At 43.6% G+C, this 19,603-nt stretch overlaps 1 protein-coding gene and 1 long non-coding RNA gene across 4 annotated transcripts; one reads left to right on the top strand and one right to left on the bottom strand.

Annotated features, from left to right (window-relative positions):
- Positions 1-1,605: 1,605 nt before the first annotated feature.
- Positions 1,606-4,811, bottom strand: LOC140637629 (uncharacterized). Its single transcript, XR_012034696.1, has 3 exons — positions 4,715-4,811; positions 4,292-4,442; positions 1,606-2,393 (listed from the first exon to the last, which is right to left on the bottom strand). It is a non-coding gene; the product is annotated as an uncharacterized lncRNA (long non-coding RNA).
- Positions 4,812-9,043: 4,232 nt separating this feature from the next.
- Positions 9,044-19,540, top strand: MPV17L (MPV17 mitochondrial inner membrane protein like). Of its 3 annotated transcripts, none has more exons than XM_072835888.1 (4): positions 9,057-9,609; positions 12,928-12,998; positions 16,953-16,982; positions 17,064-19,540. In XM_072835888.1, the coding sequence occupies exons 1-4, from the start codon at positions 9,294-9,296 to the stop codon at positions 17,241-17,243; spliced, it is 597 nt and encodes a 198-aa protein (XP_072691989.1). In that variant the 5' UTR covers positions 9,057-9,293; the 3' UTR covers positions 17,244-19,540. The 3 variants fall into 3 exon arrangements, with proteins under 3 accessions (XP_072691992.1, XP_072691989.1, XP_072691990.1); XM_072835889.1 differs by lacking the exon at positions 9,057-9,609 and adding an exon at positions 9,780-10,154; XM_072835891.1 differs by lacking the exon at positions 12,928-12,998 and having other exon boundaries at positions 9,044-9,609.
- The last annotated feature ends 63 nt before the right edge of the window (positions 19,541-19,603 follow it).

Consider the following 19,603-nt stretch of genomic DNA (forward strand, 5'->3'; position numbering starts at 1 on the left):
TAATTCAGCCTTCTCTAAAACTTTATGCCCCAAAGGGTAAGGAACAAAAACATTAACATACAATAATTAAAGAGGAAAACATGTGCAAATGATCAATAAACACACATTAAAAAAATCATTACTACTGATCAAAAAATGCAAACATCAAATGAGATAGAATTTTTGCTTATCAAAGTAGCAAAGATTTTTTAAAATATTTATTTATTCATGAGAGACACAGAGAGGCAGAGACATAAACAGAGGGAGAAGCAGGCTCCCCATGGGGACCCCAATGCGGGACTTGATCCCAGGACCCCAGGATCAGGACCTAAGCCAAAGGCAGATGCTCAACTACTGAGCCACACAGGTGCCCCCCAAATATGTATTTCTTATTATAAATCACAATATCCCATGTTGGCACCCCCCCCTAGTGGTTTTGTAGCAGAGTACCTCCAATGAGACACTGCCCCGTAACAGCCTGCCCTAGAGAGCAGATTTCCAGTAAATGCCACCACCCAGCAGGGCATTATAGCCACTGACCTTGCCATTCAGTGAGCCAGGACTATGCCCTCCCAACAAGGTCAGGATTCATGCCCTGGAGGGGGGGAGGGGTCTTTCTTGTGTGTTTTTATCTCAGTCCTGGCAGCAGGGCTGTCCTGTATGCCTCCTGTTTCTACACTCTTTAGATTTCTCTTATTTAAATCCTCCTTATTCCAATTCACCGTTAACAATTCCGTATAGAGTCAATTCTCATTATCTGTGGATTCCATATTTTCAAACTCAACTGCTTGCTAAAGTTTATTTGGAACCCCAGAATTCGTACTCCAGATGCTTTTGCTATTATTTGAAGGAATGCACATGCACAGAGCAGCTACACAGTTAAGTCAACCAGCTTGCATATTCCTGGCTGGAGTAGAACCTGGAGACACCGTGCCTTCATGTCACAGCTCTCAGATTGTAAATGAGTGTCCCTTTTTAAAAACATTTTTTATTTATTTTTAAATTTTTTATTTATTTATTCATGAGAGAGATAGAGAGAGAGGCAGAGCCATAGGCAGAGGCAGGCCTCCTGCAGGGATCCCAATGTGGGACTTGATCCCAGGACCCTGGGATCACGCCCTGAGCCAAAGGCAGACCCTCAACCACTGAGCCACCCAGACGTCCCGAGTGTCCCTTTCACAGTCTGTGTCGTGCCACCTTTTCCACATTGTTGTGCCATTAGTGAAATCGCTGCTTAAAAAGGCCGTCAAGCAGAGTGGTGAGGTGCTGTCTAGCATTCCTGAGTGCAAGAAGGCTGTCATGTGCCTTCAGGAGAAAACAGTGGTAGATAAGCTTTGTTCAGACATGAGTTATAACATTGTAGGCTGAGAGTTCAATGGCAATGAATCAACACTATATTAAACGAGGTGTCCTTCAACAGAAACACAAAGCCAAGTTTACGGGTCGATCGGTTGATGAAAATGCTGTGACCAGAGCCTCAATGGACCCCAACCCTGGAAAAGCCACAGTGCAACATTTGCTAATTTAAGTGTTCATAGCGAATTCATAGAATATAACTGCTTTGAAAAATAAGAATCCACTGTATTACCATTTTTTAAAAATATTTTATTTGTTAGAGAGAGAGAGAGAGAGCACGAGTGAGCACAAGCAGGGGGAGAGGGAGAAGCAGACTCTTTGTGGAGCAGGGAGTTGGAGGAAGGGCTCAATCTCAGGACCCTACGATCATCACCTGAGCCAAAGGCAGACACTTAACCTACTGAACCCCTCAGGAGCCCCTGCTTTCCTTGTTCTAATTATGATGTGATTTCTCTGATTGAATCAGGCTGATTGATATAGTACTAAACTCATCCCCAGATCCGTATCCTACTAGTTATTTCTTCCACATTTTAGAAGAGTCATACATTTCCTATAGTAACTGGAGTTTCAGAGGTTCAAAAAAAGCATAAATGGAGAAGAAAAGTCTCCTAATTAATTCACCTTTTATATGGAAATTCTTAATTCATTTGCATTTTGAATATGCAGTATCTTTAAAGCTACCTCTTATGTTGGGTTTCCCATGATTTCAGATTTTTAAATTTCCTCTTTTTTTGATGTATTTTAGGAGGACTTACTTGGCAAAGCTATTTCCTTTCCCCAAAACGTCACAATGGAAAATCAATGAAATAAATTTAATTGCTCTATTATCCCACACCAATTGTGGGCAGAAGAGTTACTTAAAATAAAGGTGGTGAAAGCAGAGTTCCTGAGCCAGAGAAACACTCTACCTCAAATATTTCTTTCAAACAGCACCATTTCAAAATGCCAAGTTGTAGGTTGGAATCTATAAGGTCCACCATCCCTCTGGAGAAATCCATTGACGTGGCTTAGTGTTCTACTGGGGGCAGGAGAGAAGGATGAGGAAGTGTTCCAAACTTCTAAACAAGAGCAAAGAACAGATAACATTTTTAGCCTCGGTGTTTTGTTTCAGCTCTGGCCAACATAGAAACGCTCCCAAACCCATCGTATCTATCCAAACACCTTTCATACAATTTGTGTCAATGTCAAGGATGTGAAGAGTTGCTTAGAGACCCAATTTTTAGGCATGGTTTTTCCACAGTAGAGCCGAAATGCAATGATTTCAAGACAGAATTGCTTAATATTGTTTCTGCTAATAGGAGAAACTGAGGATCTGGTGGGAAGCAGGCTTACAGCTTCTTCCCGCTCACTTTCTGATCTTTTCCAGCTGGAGCACCTGTTCTTTACCCCAGTGCGTGTTCAGACCGGGAGTCAGTAGTGGTGGTGCCTCTTACTCTTACCTCCATAATTTCAATTCCATTTGCCCATCCAAATAAAGATAACCTTAAAAAAAAAAAAGATCTTTTTTTTTTGAGAGAGAGAGAGAACATAACAGGGAGAGGGGCAGAAGGAGAAGCAGACTCACTGGCTGAGCTGGGAGTTGGACATGGGGCTGGATACCACAACCCTAGGATCATGACCTGAGCAGGCACTTAACCAACTGAGCCACTCAGGCACTCCAAAAATAACTTTTTTTAAAAAAAGATTTTATTTATTTATTCATGAGAGACAGAGAGGGAGGCAGAGACACAGGCAGAGGGAGAAGCAGGCTCCAGGCAGGAAGCCTGACATGGGACTGGATCCCAGGCCTCCAGGATCATGACCTGGACTGAAGGTGGCGCTAAACCGCTGAGCCACCCGGGCTGTCCTAAAAATAACTTTTAAAATGAAAGTCAGGGATCCCTGGGTGGCACAGCGGTTTGGCGCCTGCCTTTGGCCCAGGGTGTGATCCTGGAGACCCAGGATCGAGTCCCACATTGGGCTCCCGGTGCATGGAGCCTGCTTCTCCCTCTGCCTATGTCTCTGCCTCTCTCTCTCTCTCTCTCTCTGTGTCTCTAATAAATAAACAAAATATTTAAAAAAATAAAATAAATAAAAATAAATAAAAATAAAAAGAAAGTCATAGAGCAGAGCAGTCCCTCCCTCCCATTATCCCCAGGGGAATACTTTCCAAGACCCTCCAGTGGATGTCTGAACCCTCGGACAGTACTGAAAACATATATGCTGTGTCTTTTCCTATACATGCATCCCTATTGGTGTTTTAGAATATAGGGGAGGTTTGGAGGGGTGAGGTCTGGAGCTGGTGACCAAGAGAGAATTCTTGAGATGTCTTTGGTGCAAAACGGTGGTTTTATTAAAGCACGGGGACAGCACCCATGGGCAGAAAGAGCTGCTGCCCTGAGGTTGTGAGGGATGGTTGATTATATACCCAGGAGTTGGGGTAGGTAAAGAAAAGAGAGATTTTCAAAAGAATTTTTGTATGCTAAAGAGGACATAGGAGATATTGGAGGCCTTGCTATTGTCAAGTTAAGGTTGTTTTTTCTTCCACTAAAACATTAGTATTAAGATAGTTGGGAGTTTCCTTTTGGAAGTTAGGTTATTGATAAAAATACTTTTTCTTATAAATCACTAAGACATTTTGTAAACTGAGGCGGGACTCCTGTCTATAGAACTAGAATCTCTGTAAGTTGACTATTTGTTCTTCCTTTCCCTTAGCTTTAGGGCATCCAGGAATACCTGAGGAATGTCACATACATCCCACCCAGGAGTGGGGGCGTGGGGTTTGCAGGGTATGAGCTTGTGCTTTGTCCTCAGCTAGCCTTCTGCTCCCCATCACTATGATAAAGCTTAATTTATAAACCAGGCACAGTACGAGATTCACACTAATGATAAAGTAGAACAATTATAACTATAATCAGTAATAAATGTTACATGAATGTAATAAATCTCTCAAAATATTTTACTGTCCTGTACTCACCCTTCTGGTGATGATGTGCGGTGATAGAATGACTGCAGAATGAGAGGAGGTGATGTGAATGACATAGGCGCTGTGAGGGAAGGTTAGGCTACCATTGACCCTCTGATAATCCATCACAAGGCGGATCATCTGCTTCCTGACTGTGGTTGACCTATGGTCCCCGACAGCGCAAATAATGGGTGGGGTGGGGGTGGTAGTAATTAATGTAGTATGATTTGCATAACGCATAGCTCTCTTTTTTAAGAAAAAAAATTTAAATTTATTCACGAGAGACACACAGAGAGAGACAGAGACACAGGCAGAGAGAGAAGCAGGCTTCCCATGGGGAGCCCGATGCAGGACTCCATCCCAGGACCCCGGGATCACAACCTGAGCCAAAGGCTGACACTCAACTACTGAGCCACCCAGGTGTCCCAAGCATACCTCTTTTAATTCGTCTGTAGCCATGCTAAGCAAAGACTGTGTGCTTGCTGGGCATACCCAGCTTCAAGTCGACCCAGCCTCTTCCATTTGGATCTCTACTGGAGAAATTCTAGAGTAAGCATTCTGGAATGAAAGGGTGGGAAGGAAAGAGGGAGGGTTCCATAGTATCCTTGTCAGCCTCCCTTTGAGCCTCATTTCAGGTGACAAGGAGGAAGATGGTTTTCTGCTCTGTATCCATAACCAGAAACAAGTGATGTCTTAGAGGTGATCTTGGAAGGGTTTGAGGAGCTTCAGGGACCTTTTTTAAAAAAAAGATTTTATTTATTTATTGGAGAGAGAGAGAGAGAGAGAAAACGACTGTGGGGGGGGGGGGGACAGAGGGAGAGGGAGAAGCAGACTCCCTCCCAGGATCCCGAGATCATGACCTGAGCTGAAGGCAGATGCTTAACCGACTGAGTCACCCAGGCACCTCTCTTTTTTTTTAAATATAAATTTTATTTATTTATTCATGAGAGACATAGACACAGAGAGAGGCAGAGACAGAAACAGGCTCCACGCAGGGAGCCCGACATGGGACTGGATCCCAGGTCTCCAGGATCATGTCCTGGTCTGAAGGCGGCGCTAAACCCCTGAGCCATGGGGGCTGCCCAAGGAACCTCTCTTTTGTTTTTTCTTTTTGAGGGGTAGCCTTAACTGATTGCTTCCTCTGCTCTTTGTAAAACAGACCTGTCTTGCAGCCTTTTAAGCATAGAAGCCTTCAGTTTGTCAGTAGAAATTTCAGAGAAATTTTCAAGAGGGGATAGAAGATTTTAGACACCGTGGCCCACAGGGTGGTTCTTATGAAGCCCTTATTCATTTAAATAAAAAGAAATAATAGCTGCTACAATAAGCTTCTTTGTAATCATCCTAATGTGTTTTTTTTTTTTTTTTTTTTTTTTCTAATGTGTTTTTAATGTGATCCTTAGTTGTACATTGAAACTCAGTTCCCACATCAGGGCTTATTCCCTGCTGAAATTCTTCCTCAAAAAATTCCTTTTACATTTTAACACGGTGCTCCATTCTCCAAGTTATCCCCTACTGTTCAGAGATATTAATGTCACATGGAATGTGTTGCCTCATTGTTGCCAGAGGGCTCCAAATCACAGCTTGCACAGATGATGAAGCATCAATGTAATGAATTAATTTATCTTAGAGCATCTCCTCTTTTTTGAAGGCCATGTGGGTCCTTCAGCATTTGCTTGAGTAATAGATTGTCCTTAATGACTGGTTTTTTTCTTGTTTTTAAGAAGAGACAAATATATAGCAACCCATGTTGAACCATCTCAGCCTTCTCGGTATTTATTTATCTTTCAACTCCCATTAAGCAAATATGTTGAGCTGCTTGATAAAGATCACCATAGATTTTGGAGGATGTATGTCCCTGCAGATTGTTTCCAATCCCCTCCCTCACTAGGGTTCTAGGAGAAATAATGAGTTCAGGTGTTGGGTGCCTCATAGATAACAGACATATGTAGCGGGCTCTCACCAAAGGGGTGCCAGATTTAGCAAAATAAACTTAAAAAATAGAGAGTGCCCATTAACTTTGAGTTTCAGATGAGCAGTGAAAATTTTTTATTATAAGTGTGTTCCAAATATTGTATGGGGCATACTTAGACTTATGCTAAAAAGTTATGCATTGTTCATCTGAAATTTCAAAGTTAATTGGGCATCTTGTATTTTACATGGCCACCACGCCAATCCCTCCCCACCCCACTTTCCTGCTTCTGGTCTCCAATTTTGCTCTATTTTTCTCTCTAATAAATTTGGTCAAGGGAGTGGTGTAGGAATCATCTGGGATATTTTCTTGTATTCATAATGAAGGCCACAATCTCCTCTAGGCAGCAATTAGATTTTTAAAAAAGGCATTGCAAATACAAATCCTTGCCACAAGCATAGAGTTTAGTGCGTGGCATATAATAGTACTCAAGACTATTGATCTATTGAGTGAATGAATGAAAAAGTGCTGGACAAACAGATAGTCCTTATGCATACGCATTGAGAAACAGGCGGTTTGATGTCAGCTAACATGATCAATTGCTGTCGGAAGAGATCAGAAGGGTTACAGAGAAGGAAGACATGATAAAAGGGGGTACAGTAGGCTGAATAATGGCCCTCCAAAGATGTTCTGTCTGAACCCCCAGGATGTGTGAATACATTATTTTACACAGCAAAAGGGACTTTGTAGATGATTCTCGACATAAGATATGGAGATTATCCTGGATTATCCAGTTGGGCTGAATGTAATCACAAAGGTCCTTCTAAGAGGGAGACAGGCAGGTCAGAGTCAGAAATGATTGCCAATAGAATGAGGGGGGGGCAGGGGTGTGGGATGCCTGGCTGTTGACTTGAAGCAAGAAGAAAGGGTCAAAGACCACAAAAATTGGCAGATTTCCAAGAATTGAAGAGAATGGGTGTTATTAGTCAGCTAGGGCTGCCAGAATAAAAAACAACAGACTAGGTGGGTTAAAAAATAAATTTATTTTCTCACAGTTCAGAAGGCTGGAAGTCCAAGGTCTAGGTGTCAGCTGAGCTGATTTCTCCGGAGGCTTCTCTTCTTGGCTTGCAGGTGGCCTCCTTCTCACTGTGTCCCCACACTACCTTTCCTCTGTGCATGCACTGCCCGGGTGCTTCTTTGTGCGTGTCCAAATTCCCTCCTTTTCTTCCTTTTTTAAAAATATTTTATTTATTTATTCATGAGAGACAAACAGAGAGATAGAGGGGAGAGACACAGGCAGAGGGAGAAGCAGGCTCCCTGTGGGGAGCCCGATGCAGGACTCGATCCCAGGACCCCAGGATCACGCCCTGAGCCGAAGGCAGATGCTCAACCGCTGAGCCACCCAGGCATCCCCAAATTCCCTCTCCTTATTAGGACACCAGTCAGCTTGCTTGGTCCCATCCTATCATTATCCAATCACCTCTTTAAAGGCCCTATCTCCAAAGCAGTCACATCCTGGGATCCTGGGGGTTAGGGCTCCAACATATGAATTTGGGGAGGCATATAATTCAGCCCATAACAATAAGGAGGTCAAGTGGAGGAAGTCTGCAAAATAACCCCAGCTCCCTAGAGTGGAGACTAAGACCATAGATAACATAATAATTCAGTGCAATGCAAAATGATCCAGACCAGGATGCCAGACTGGAGGCCAGACTGGAAAAAAGGACTTTAGTGGGACAACTGGCAACAATTTGAATAAGGTCTGTAGATTAGGTAATAGTATTACATCAGCGATTAGTGTCTGGTTTTGATCATTGTACTATGGTTATTATGCAAGATGTCAGTATTTGGGGAAGCTTGGGTATGCCTGTATGGGAACTCCGTACTACTTTTGCAACTTTTTTTTTCTAAGTCTGGAATCATCTCGAAATGAAGAGTTAAAATTAAAACAAATTAAAACGAGGGGCACCCTATTCTCTCCTTCTCCTTCTGGCCCTCCCGTGCCATTCTGAGCTCTCTCTTTCTCTTGCTCTCAAATAAACTAAATCTTTAAAAAATTAAAATGAAATAAAAGAGGGTAGCTGGGGGATCCCTGGGTGGCTCAGCGGTTTGGTGCCTGCCTTTGGCCCAGGGCGCGATCCTGGAGTCCCAGGATGGAGTCTTGCGTCGGCCTCCTGGAATGGGGCCTGCTTCTCCCTCTGCCTGTGTCTCTGCCTTCTTTCTCTCTCTCTCTCTCTTTCTCTATGTCTATGATGAATAAATAAAATCTTAAAAAAAAGAGGGTAGCTGAATAGAAGAGAGAAAGAGACAGAGAATGAGGATGGGCTTGGATGTGTCAATGAAGAAATTAAAAACAAGGAAGGAGGAAAAGAAGCAAGGAGGGCTGAGATGGTTATCTGGGGCTGGGGTCCCCAGTGACCCCCTCCTTCTGGGACACTGCCTGGGAGCCCAGCATGTTTTGCGAGGCAATATTCAGTGAGTCCCACACTGAAGAGAAGGCAGTAGGTACCCCCCTCTTACCTTACGGGAGCTCCCGTTCAGAAAAGGCTTCACATGTGAACTTCTGGATTTGTCTCCTAAGCGACCCAACAGCGTGTTGTGTGCATTGAAAGGGTGACTTGTTTGCACATTAACATTACACCGTCCTCTTGGTAACTGGGTTTTGGTATCCCTTCTTCCTTCACCCCTTGTCTTCCCATCTCTTTCAACTTTTTTTTTTTTTTTGAGATATAATCACAGGCCAAAGAAGCGCACACCCAAGTCACTTCGCATCCCCCCCACCCCAACCCCAACCCCCACCCCTACCCCCACCCCCACCCCACAGCCTCCGACAAGCGCTAGCCTACTTTCTGTCGATGCACGAGCCTGCTCTGGACATTTCAGGGAAACGGATCCCGCATTCGGTGCACCGGCCCGCGTTTCCAAGGCTCGGCCCCGCGGCCACGGGATTGGAGCGCGCGGACTGGGTGTGCGCGGGGCGCCCAATGGCTCGGGAGCATCCGCGAGGACAGGTGCAGGTGGCGGAGGCGGCGCGCAGGGCCGGGCGCGGGCGGGCGTGGCCCGGGGAGCTGGCGCCGCGGTCGCTGGGCACCCCCCCACCCCCCCATGGGCATGGCTGGCTGGTGGCGGGCGCTGCTGCGCGCGGCCCGGCGCTACCCGTGGCCCACCAACGTGCTGCTCTACGCGGCGCTCTTCTCCGCCGGAGACGCGCTGCAGCAACGGCTACGGGGCGCTCCGGCCGACTGGCAGCAGACGCGGCGCGTGGCCACCGTGGCCGTGACCTTCCACGGCAACTTCAACTACGTGTGGCTGCGCCTGCTGGAGCGCGCGCTGCCGGGCCGTGCGCCGCGCGCGGTGCTGGCCAAGGTGCTGTGCGACCAGGCGATCGGCGGGCCGGTGGCCGTCTCGGCCTTCTATGCAGGTGAGGGGCCCGGGGCGGGGATGGAGCGGGAGAGCCAGGGGCTGGGGGGGTGGGGGCGCCCAGGGCTGGAACCAAGCCATGGGGTCGGGGTGGGGGTGGGGATGCGCGCAGGACTGCAGGGGCGGAGCTGGGGGTCCAGGTGCAAGAGCTGAGAAGTGTGGCAACCAGGGAGTAAGTAGGAGAAGTTGAGAGGTGGCGCCTAGGAGGGAGCCAGGGGCCAGGACCACGGTTGGGACGCTGCGGTGGTCGTGCATGCTTGGTGGGGGCCCGGGGCATCAGCTAGAACTGGAGGGAGGCAGAGCTGGAGGGGAGGTCCATTCCCCCCCTGAAAAAGGTCCACATGAACGTCAAGATCACAGCCAGTGGCCCTGGAGGCTGCAACCCCTGTGACCCAGTTGTGGGACAGGCCTGTCCTGCTCCTGGGAAAATCCGAGCCTGGGGCGACGGGCCTCCTTACCAGGGGCGCACACTCCTTTCTAACACACCGACCAAGTGCGCCGCGGGGCTGCTGCGGGACCCCGGGAGCAGAGCAGGTGCAACCGGAGGTAGGAACAGATTCCCCCAGAAAACTCATGCTCAAGGCCTTAGTCCTGCTTTGGTAACAAGATTTTCCATTGGGGGTCCCGTCCGGTCTATGAAAAGCCAAGAAAATGTGAGTGGACCTTGGACCCTGCCTTGGAGAACTCTCGCCTGTGAAAAGTCTGGGAGGCCCTTCCTCTGAAAATCACCCTGAGGCCTAAAGATCTGACTTTGGGAAGCTTCCTTAGGGCCTTACAGACCAAAAACAATGGGAGGGGCTCTGTAGCCTCCATCCTCCTAGCAGTTTCCATAGCCAGTAAAGGAGAAGGGTGGGGGACTGTCACCAATTCCTCAAGAAAATCCAAGGGCCCTGGGCCTGACCCTGGCATTGGGGATAACATATCCTCCCCCTACCCAAAGATGATCTTCTTTTCATTGGCTGCCAGTGCCTTCTAAACCAGGTCATGGGGGTGGGGGTGGGGGGTGGGTGTCACTCAGCACCTTGAAGAAACCTACACTGCCCTGTGGATCTTATTTTGGGGATCCAGATCTGGTTCCTTTCCTCATCAACCCCTCAGAAAGTATGAAGAACCTGGTTGCCTGTTGTGGTCTCAGCCGGACCACATGGATGATGCGGTCAGTGGGGTCAGTAAAATAAAGGACCTGGGAGCCATGGCTGTCGGGTGCCTGGTCCCAAGATGTGTGACTTCGGGGGCATATCTGCAAAGAGGCTCCTCATGCCCATGACTGCAATTGCCTTGAACTCCAGTGAAGGAGTTGGGACCTAGGGGCTGGACCTCGAGGAACCAGTTTCCTGTTTTATTTTATTTATTTATTTTTAAAAATTTTTGTTTATTTATTCATGAGAGACACATAGAGAGAGAGACAGAGACATGGGCAGAGGGAGAAGCAGGCTCCCTGCAGGGAGCCTGATGTGGGACTTGATCCTAGGACCTGATCATGACCTGAGCCAAAGGCAGACGCCCAACCACTGAGCCACCTAGGTGCCCCCAGGTTCCCATTTTAATCCTCCAACAACCCAGTGAGGCAGGCACTCTTTGCTATTCTTGTGTTACAGATAAGAACACAGTCTCAAAGGGGGTTCAGTGACTTGCCCCAAAACAACATAATCCATGCTGTGATGTTCATCTTGAATGTTGTCCGTATGTCTGTAAGCCAGAAAGATGCTGCAGGAACCCAGCTCCCGGAGCATTGTGATTTAAGTCTGAGGCTCCCAGAACACGGATTCCTACCCAGATGGCTGCTTTGTTTTGCTTTTAGATTTCTGGCCCGATTTCCCTCTCCTCCTGTGAAAGTGAAGGGGGGGACTGGATGGGTTGGATGTTTGTTCAAGGAACTTCCAACCTAGAAATTGCCTATATCAGGTGATCTTTTGTGCTGGGGCCGCCTTGGGGATCTCAGATTGTGATGGAGAGGTCTGGCTCAGAATCCGTACCTCAGTAGGACTTGGTCCGGTATTAACCTCCCAGAGCTCATTTCCGCCTCTGTAACTCCCAACCTCAGCGGATTGTATGGGGGAGGGGGGTGGTCAAATGAAATAAGGCACAGAAAGTGCTTAGTGCTTAATTAGTGCTTGGTAAGTAGAACCCGATATTACCAATATATGCCTGGGGATTCTTATAAATCCTGTTCTCAGAATCCCTTGCATTTAACTAAAAAAACCCTTGTTTCCCCTTCCTCCTAATCGGATTTGAAGGAGACTTTTTAAAGCACTTTTATTTTTACTCCTTCCTAAAATAGGAGGATTTTTGTCTTTGCTCCCTGAATTTCTTTTCAGGGTTGTTGAACATGCAAAGTTTTCAGAATGTTTTTAGAAAGGCTGAATTGGTGTTCTGCTTTCAAATTCTGATTAGAATAATTCTGATTAGAATGCTGATGGGAACTTTATAGTTGCCGGAATACCCAGGAGGTCCATCAGCCTTTTTTTATTCTTTAAAAAGAAGGAAATTAAGTGTCTAAAATTTTATTTATTTACTTAAAGGCTTTATTTATTCATGAGAGAGAGAGAGATATTGAGAATGAGCTAGAGCACAAGCCAGGGGGAGGGGCAGAGGCAGAGGGAGAAGCAGACTCTGATGAGTTGGGAGCCCAGTGGGGGCTCAATCCCAGGACCACGGGATCATGTCCTGAGCCAAAGACAAACATTTAACAGACTAAGCCATCCAGGCGACCCTAAATTTTTAAAATGCTAAACATTTTTAAACATTTAAAATGTTAAACATTTTAAAACATTTTAAAACATTTTAAAAAATGTTAAACATTTTACAAAAAGTTTGGAAGGCAGAGAAGTCACCAATTGCCCTATCTGAATGCTGTGGGTTCTCTTACTACATATCTATATATCTATATATATATATGGTGTATATATATGGTATATATATGTGTATATATATATATGGTATATGTATATGGTATACATATATATATACCTATTAGCTATCTTTCTGCTATTATGTTTATACTCTGCTATTTTCACTTCATATTTATCATTCCTTTAAGATTTATCTGGTTTTATTTTTTATTTTTTTTTTATTTTTTTTTTTTATTATTTTTTTTTTTTGGTTTTATTTTTTAAATTCCATATATATTTTAAAAAGATTTATCTAGTTTTAGAATGGAGTTCATGTTGTTTTCACTGTTGGATCAGAAGGGATATAATGAATAAAAGATACATACTGGTGGGTACTTTGCATATTGAAAGAGAAAACTTGAACTGTTATACAGTGTTCTTCCTACTGAGTCTTGCAAAATCCTTGTGGTGCCTGTTTTTACAAATAGGTATGAGTATTCTCCAGGAAAAGGATGATATATTTTTGGACCTGAAAAAGAAATTTTGGAATACATACAAGGTAAGACAGACTTTTGAAAAGGTAATCAAGATCTTTTAGTATATTTGTAACTTTAAATACATTTTAAGAAAACTATTCTTTTTTTTTAAGGTTTATTTATTTATCTGAGAGAGAGAGTGTGCACAAGCAGGGTGAGGGAGAGGGAGAAGCAAGCAGAAGGAGAGGGAGAAGCAGGCTCCCTGCTGAGCAGAAAGCCCAGCACAGGGCTCTTCCAGGACCCCCAGATCATGACCTGAGCTGAAGGCAGACACTTAACTGACTGAGCCACCCAGGAGCCCTAAGGAAGCTATTCTTAATTTAGGGCTCCAGTGGGTTGGCACAAAGGAACAATATTTTGATGAAGAGATCTAAATTTTTTTTTAAAGATTTTATTTATTCGTGAGAGACACACAGAGAGAGGCAGAGACACAGGCAGGGGGGAAAACAGGCTCCTTGCAAGGAGCCTGATGCAGGACTCAGATCCCAGGACCCTGGGATCATGACATGAGCTGAAGGCAGATGCTCAACTACTGAGCCACCCAGGTGCCCCTTAAATTTGTTTTGAAAGAGAAATGAGAAGAGGCTTTAAGGGTGTCATACATGAGTGTCTCTGAGTTTTAGTCGACGTTCACACAATTCCTGTTTTTTTAAGGTTACTCTTGTTAGTGATTACAGTTCATTTAGTGCATTTTGGAGCCAAAGAGATTACTGCAAAATAGGAAAAGTAGAATCTGAGTGGTTAATGGAATCATTCCCATTTGGAGCATATGTTCCCAGGTGTACATTCTGCTCAGTCTGTGTGAAGGATAATGTTTCCCAAGATTACTTCTAGGCTTGAAGTAAGTCACCTGTTGTACTGTTTGCTCAATGCAAATATACACAACCCAGTCCAACAAATATTTATTAACTCATTCAATTAAGATTTATTGAGCAGTATCCATAAGGCCTGGCAAATTCAGGGGTGCTTTCCATCTCTGGCCTAGAGGATGTTTGATTTACTAATCCCAATGGAGTGAATTTTCAGGATTGCAGAATGTACACAGACTGGCCTTGGGCTTCACATGTACTTAATTCCCTATCAGAAGCAGTGCCAACCCACACCTGGCTATCGCCTGTCCTGCTTCTGGAATCTTCTACTGAGTTACACTGAGCTCCAGAATCAGCATTGCCCACTTGGTGGTTGGAAGCGGATGGTAGGGAGCGTGCAAGCCACATGCTCAGGGACAGTTTCTTCTTCCTTTAAGCAGAAAGTGTGTTCAGAACTCGTTAACTTCTCTTGGGGCAGAAGTTGTGAGTCCAATGCGACATCCAAGTATAATTTTCTTCTGCTTGATTTTGAAAAAAGGAACACGTTTTCCCAGTATATCATGGATCCTATGGAGGATATACGTTTAACTTTTTTTTTTTTTTTTTTTTAAGCAAGCAAGAATTGGGAAAGCAAGAGGCTTTAAGCAGGGATTTGGAGATGCTTCAGATCCCCCTCCCTTAATGAAGACACACAGGCCACCTTTGTTGAGTGTTAAATACCATACCGAAGATCCTGAACATCAGTAATAGTGACAGGAGAAAGCAGCTAGAGCTAGGGATATTAGATATGGAAGAAACTGGGTTCAAACCAGGCTCTCAAGTCAATCTTGATCAATGAAACCAGGAGCACAAACATTAGGAATTGAAAGATAAGAAGACAATTTGTCGCGAGGGGTGCCTGGGTGGCTCAGTTGGTTAAGCATCTGCCTGTGGCTCAGGTCACGATCCTGGGGTCCTAGGGTCCAGCCCCACATCAGGCTCCCTGCTCAGAGGGGAGCCTGGTTCTCCCTCTCCTCTTTGCTTGTGCTATCCTGGTCACTGTTTCTGTCTGTCTGTCTCTCTCTCAAATAAATAAGTACAATCTTAAAAAAAAAAAAAAAAAGAATCTGTCACAAAAGGCTTTTTTTGTAGCCCAAGCCCACTCGTATGAGTGAGAATAGAATTGCTTGGAATCAAGACCCTGCCCAATCCAAGTTCTTTGGATGAAGGTAGAAAGGACATTCCTACTTTATTTGTTATTTACATGTAGGTAGTACTTTTTGGTTGGTTGGTTGGTTGGTTGGTTGGTTGGTTGGTTGGTTGGTTGGTTTTTGTGCAGATGGCATGAAATTTCTGTCTCTTTTCACCAGCCACAAGGTGGTGGGGGGGAGCTTAGGTAAATTACCTCTTAGAAATTTGTCTGATGTTACATCTGTCTTTATTATAGTTTTTAAAAACTTTAATTTGGAAATAATTTCAAACTGATGAAAAAGTAACAAGAATAGTTCAGTGAATACCCTTTACCCATAGTTAACAGTTTGCCTGTTTCTTTTATTTTTTCTTGGCTCGATCTATCTCTCCATCCACCTTTCTGTCTGTTTCTCCGAAGCATTTGAGAGTAAGTTACACACAGAATTACCCTTTGCCCTAGATACTTGATCTATTTTCTAAGAATAAGTGTGTTCTTTTTTTAAAGATTTTATTTATTTATTCATGAAAGACACAGAGAGACAGAGGCAGAGACACAGGCAGACACAGAAGCAGGCTCCCTCCAGATGCGGGACTTGATTCCAGGACCTCAGGATCACGCCCTGAACCAAAGGCAGATGTTCAACCACTGAGCCTCCCAAGTGCCCCTAAGTGTGTTCTTTTGTATAACTACAGCAGAGTTAGCAACTTCAGTACATTTAACAAAAGTAATAATCTTTTGATCTCATCCACCATCCTCTGCCATGTTTGTCAATTGACTACCTGATGGTCTCTCTAGCATTTCTTTTTCCTTCTGGCCCAGGATCCAGCCTAGGGTCAGGTAGTGCATTTAGTTGCCAGGTCTCTTTAGTCTCCATTAATTGTATTTCCTTGGCCTTGTTTTATCTATTACAACACTAATATTTTTGAAGAATACAGTTCTGTTTCCCCTCCCCCTAAAACCAACAACGACGACGACAGCAAAGCATTCCCTTTTTGGAGACATTTTGTAATATGCAAGAACGTCAGCTAAACTTATTCTACAGCAGGAAATAGTATATGTTATTCGTCTTACATTTTTTTAATAAAAAAACAAAACATTTTATTTATTTTATTTTTAAAAAGATTTTATTTATTTATTCATGAGAGACACACAGAGAGATGTAGAGACACAGGAAGCAGGCTCCATGCAGGAAGCCCGATGTGGGACTCGATCCCGGGTCTCCAGGATCAGGCCCTGGGCTGAAGTCAGTGCTAAACCGCTGAGTCACCCGGGCTGCCCAAAAACAAACATTTTAGATAAAATTAGAGTCACCCCTGGCTCTCATTGCACGAAATAGTAGAAGATATTATTGATATTATTTTTAAAGATTTTATTTATTTGAGAGAAAGAGAGCGAGCAAGAGAGAACAAGGGGAGAGAACAGGGGGGAGGGGGAGGAGCAGGCTCCTCGCTGAGCAGGGAGCCCAACATGGGGCTCAATCCCAGGACCCTGGGATCATGACCTGAGCCAAAGGCAGATGCTTATTTGATGAGCCACTTGGGCACCCCAGTAGAAGATATTATTAACAAATCATCCAATAAAAAATGATCAATTTAAAACTTTATTGATGATCCTCTTATAAATACATTCCTGCAGCATTTGCTTGGGCTAACAGGAAAACCACAGCGTACGTATATGTTTTTTGTTTTTTTTTTTTGGTATATGTTATTTTGAAAGCGGCTGTTTAACAGAACTGGTACTGATTCTGGTAGCCTTTTCATTCCGCACCTGTACATTTGACTAGTATAATCGTCTCATACCTAAAAGCTCTTTGCACAGCTCCCACCCTCTTCTACTTGAGAGACTTTAAGCAGTCTGATTTAATCCGCTTAGCCTGAAATACAATATCACCTCTGGGTTCTCTCCACCTGGTATTTCTTCATCTCTCATAGAATGAGCAGTGGGATTGTTTCTTGTGGGATTACAAGGCATTCTAATGGAGTTTTTCTGTATTTCAGAGCGGTCTGGTGTACTGGCCTTTTGTGCAGGTGAGTCTCCAACTCCTTGGAATGCTAAATCAAGGCTGTGGTTGACACGGAGCCCTGGCACACTCTTTCTTTCTGTTTCAGCTCACCAACTTCAGCCTGGTTCCTGTTCACTGGAGGACAGCTTACACTGGACTTTGTGGTTTTCTGTGGGCTACATTCCTCTGCTTTTCGCAACAGAGTGGCGATGGCACGTTCAAGTCTGCTTTCACCTTCCTTCATGTGAAGGAGGCCAATGCACTTGAGAGATCCCCTAAGAAATGAGAAGCCAAGGACTCCCTGACAACGATTTCCTTTCCTTTCCTTCCTTCCTTCCTCCCTCCCTCCCTCCCTCCCTCCCTCCCTCCCTCCCTCCCTCCCTCCCTTCCTTCCTTCCTTCCTTCCTTCCTTCCTTCCTTCCTTTCTCTCTCCAGAGAATTGCATGCAGATGAAAGAGTCTACTTACCAATTATAGGCTCCATTTTGGAGAAGGACTATTCCATCAATTCAATTGTTTCATTATCCATGAGTACTTTAAATTTTATCCAAACTTTTTTTTTCTCATCTTGGTCTGAAAGTCTCACTTCTCTAATATTTTTACTTCTCTAATTCTCTGGCTAGTACTGGTTAACAGTGATACCATGGCATTTAGCAGTTATTATGATTTCTATTCTAATATTTTAATGCCAGCTGATTTAAAAACCTGTTTTGAGGGATCCCTGGGTGGCGCAGCGGTTTCGCGCCTGCCTTTGGCCCAGGGCGCGATCCTGGAGACCCAGGATCGAATCCCACGTCGGGCTCCCAGTGCATGGAGCCTGCCTCTCCCTCTGTCTATGTCTCTGCCTCTCTCTCTCTCTGTGACTATCATAAATAATAAATTAAAAAAAAAACATAAAACCTTTAAAAAAAAAACTGTTTTGATTGTATACATTTTGCTTCTAAAATCTCAGGTTATCTCCTGAACACTTTTGGATCACTTTGACTTTTATACCCCAAACAGTCCTTAGAGTAAATTTCTATTTACATAGAGCTCAAAGAGAAGATTGGATAACCGAATTTTTTCCCTCAAAATACTTTGTATAATAATTTATTGTTACACTAACACCCAGTTCTGTAAGTACATTTTATGCTGTCAAAAAAAAAAAATAGAATCTGATTGGTGTGTCTCATATAGAATGTATTTTATGGATGTCTTCTACTTTTGTAATTTCAAAGTTCAGCGCTTTTTAGTTCATGTGTTCTAGTTTTGAGCATATTCAATGGACTGAAGTGCTCCATTTTTTAGAGATAGGAAATTTACAAAATTTCTGGCATCTTAAAGACGTATATTGGGCAAAGTTTCTAAGAAAATAAACAATTTTTCTTCCTCTGGAAGAAAAAACTCTATTCCATAGGTTTCCAGGGAAAACAGTTACCCCAAATTCACATTGAGGCTATATTTTTAAAAATCAGTGCTTTCCAGGGGTACTTGGGTGGCTCAGTTGTTATGCATCCGATCTTGCTCTTAGCTAGGTCTCAATCGACAGGTCATGAGTTTGAGCCTCTTGCTGGGCTCCACACTGGGCATTGAGCACACTTAAAAAAAAAATCAATGCTTTCCAATAAATTTTTATCAATAATCTTTAAGTTAGACATGAGACACTTGATCCAGACTTTCAGATTTACTCAGTTTGTCTAACCTCAAAACTAGTTGGTCTAAAAATGATATGCATTATCTCAAGAAGTTTCAGCAAACTTCACTTAAGAATTCTATCACAATGCTGCTGCTTCTAGAGGAGTATTTCATGGATTTTAGAATGGGAAATGTTAAAGCATTCACCTTGCAGATTTGTGTTTAAGATTAATTTAAGAATATATCCTTAAATTTTTATGCATATAATTTATATAATTTGTAATGTAAATTTATGTAGCTCATAAGTATATAATGTCTATGATTTATTTCAATTTAATAAGAATTAATATATTTTACGTTATTGGGGCAATAGTAAGGAAATTTGTAGATAGCTTCCTTCTAAAATAATTTGTTATTTACATTGTTTGGAAAATACAACAGAATATGTACAATGGAAAAGCTATCTCATAATACCTAAGGCAAATTTTATTCTTAAAAAAAGTGTATCTTGAGATCCCTGGGTGGCTCAGCAATTTAGCACCGCCTTCAGCCCAGGGCGTGATCCTGGAGACCCGGGATTGAGTCCCACTAGGGCTCCCTGCATGGAGCCTGCTTCTCCCTCTGCCTGTGTCTCTGCCTCTCTCTTTCTCTGTGTCTCTCATAAACAAATAAATAAAATCTTTAAAAAAAAAGTGTATCTTGAGTAACTATGCTAAAGTATTACCTGGTAATCTTTTAGATGAGCTTCAAAATTACTTTTATAATGGGAGAATAATGTTTGCATTTTGTATGAAACTAATTGGGAAAACAGACCTTGTTTATACCGTCAAGGGGAAAAAGGCTTATAGAGTATGTATGCTCTGAATTTTTGCAAGTAACAGACTTCTGATTTGTATGCAATTGTACTTTTACATTTTAGTGTGAGAAATGAAAATTATCCCAAGTAATACAATATTTGTCTATTTTAAAATGCTGCCAATCTTGGTAAAATGCCCTCTAAATCTTCCTGGATTTGGAACCCAGCAGGTGACTC

This window comes from Canis lupus, chromosome 8 (assembly GCF_048164855.1).
Source record: "Canis lupus baileyi chromosome 8, mCanLup2.hap1, whole genome shotgun sequence".
NCBI classification, from domain to species: Eukaryota; Metazoa; Chordata; class Mammalia; order Carnivora; family Canidae; genus Canis; species Canis lupus.

What these genes read in the sequence shown, in the direction of transcription:
- MPV17L (XM_072835888.1), top strand. Translation starts at nt 9,294, where the DNA reads ATGGGCATGGCTGGCTGGTGGCGGGCGCTGCTGCGCGCGGCCCGGCGC. An exon ending in CGTCTCGGCCTTCTATGCAG is followed by an intron (nt 9,610 to 12,927) that starts GTGAGGGGCCCG and finishes TTTTACAAATAG; the next exon opens with GTATGAGTATTCTCCAGGAA. An exon ending in AATTTTGGAATACATACAAG is followed by an intron (nt 12,999 to 16,952) that starts GTAAGACAGACT and finishes TCTGTATTTCAG; the next exon opens with AGCGGTCTGGTGTACTGGCC.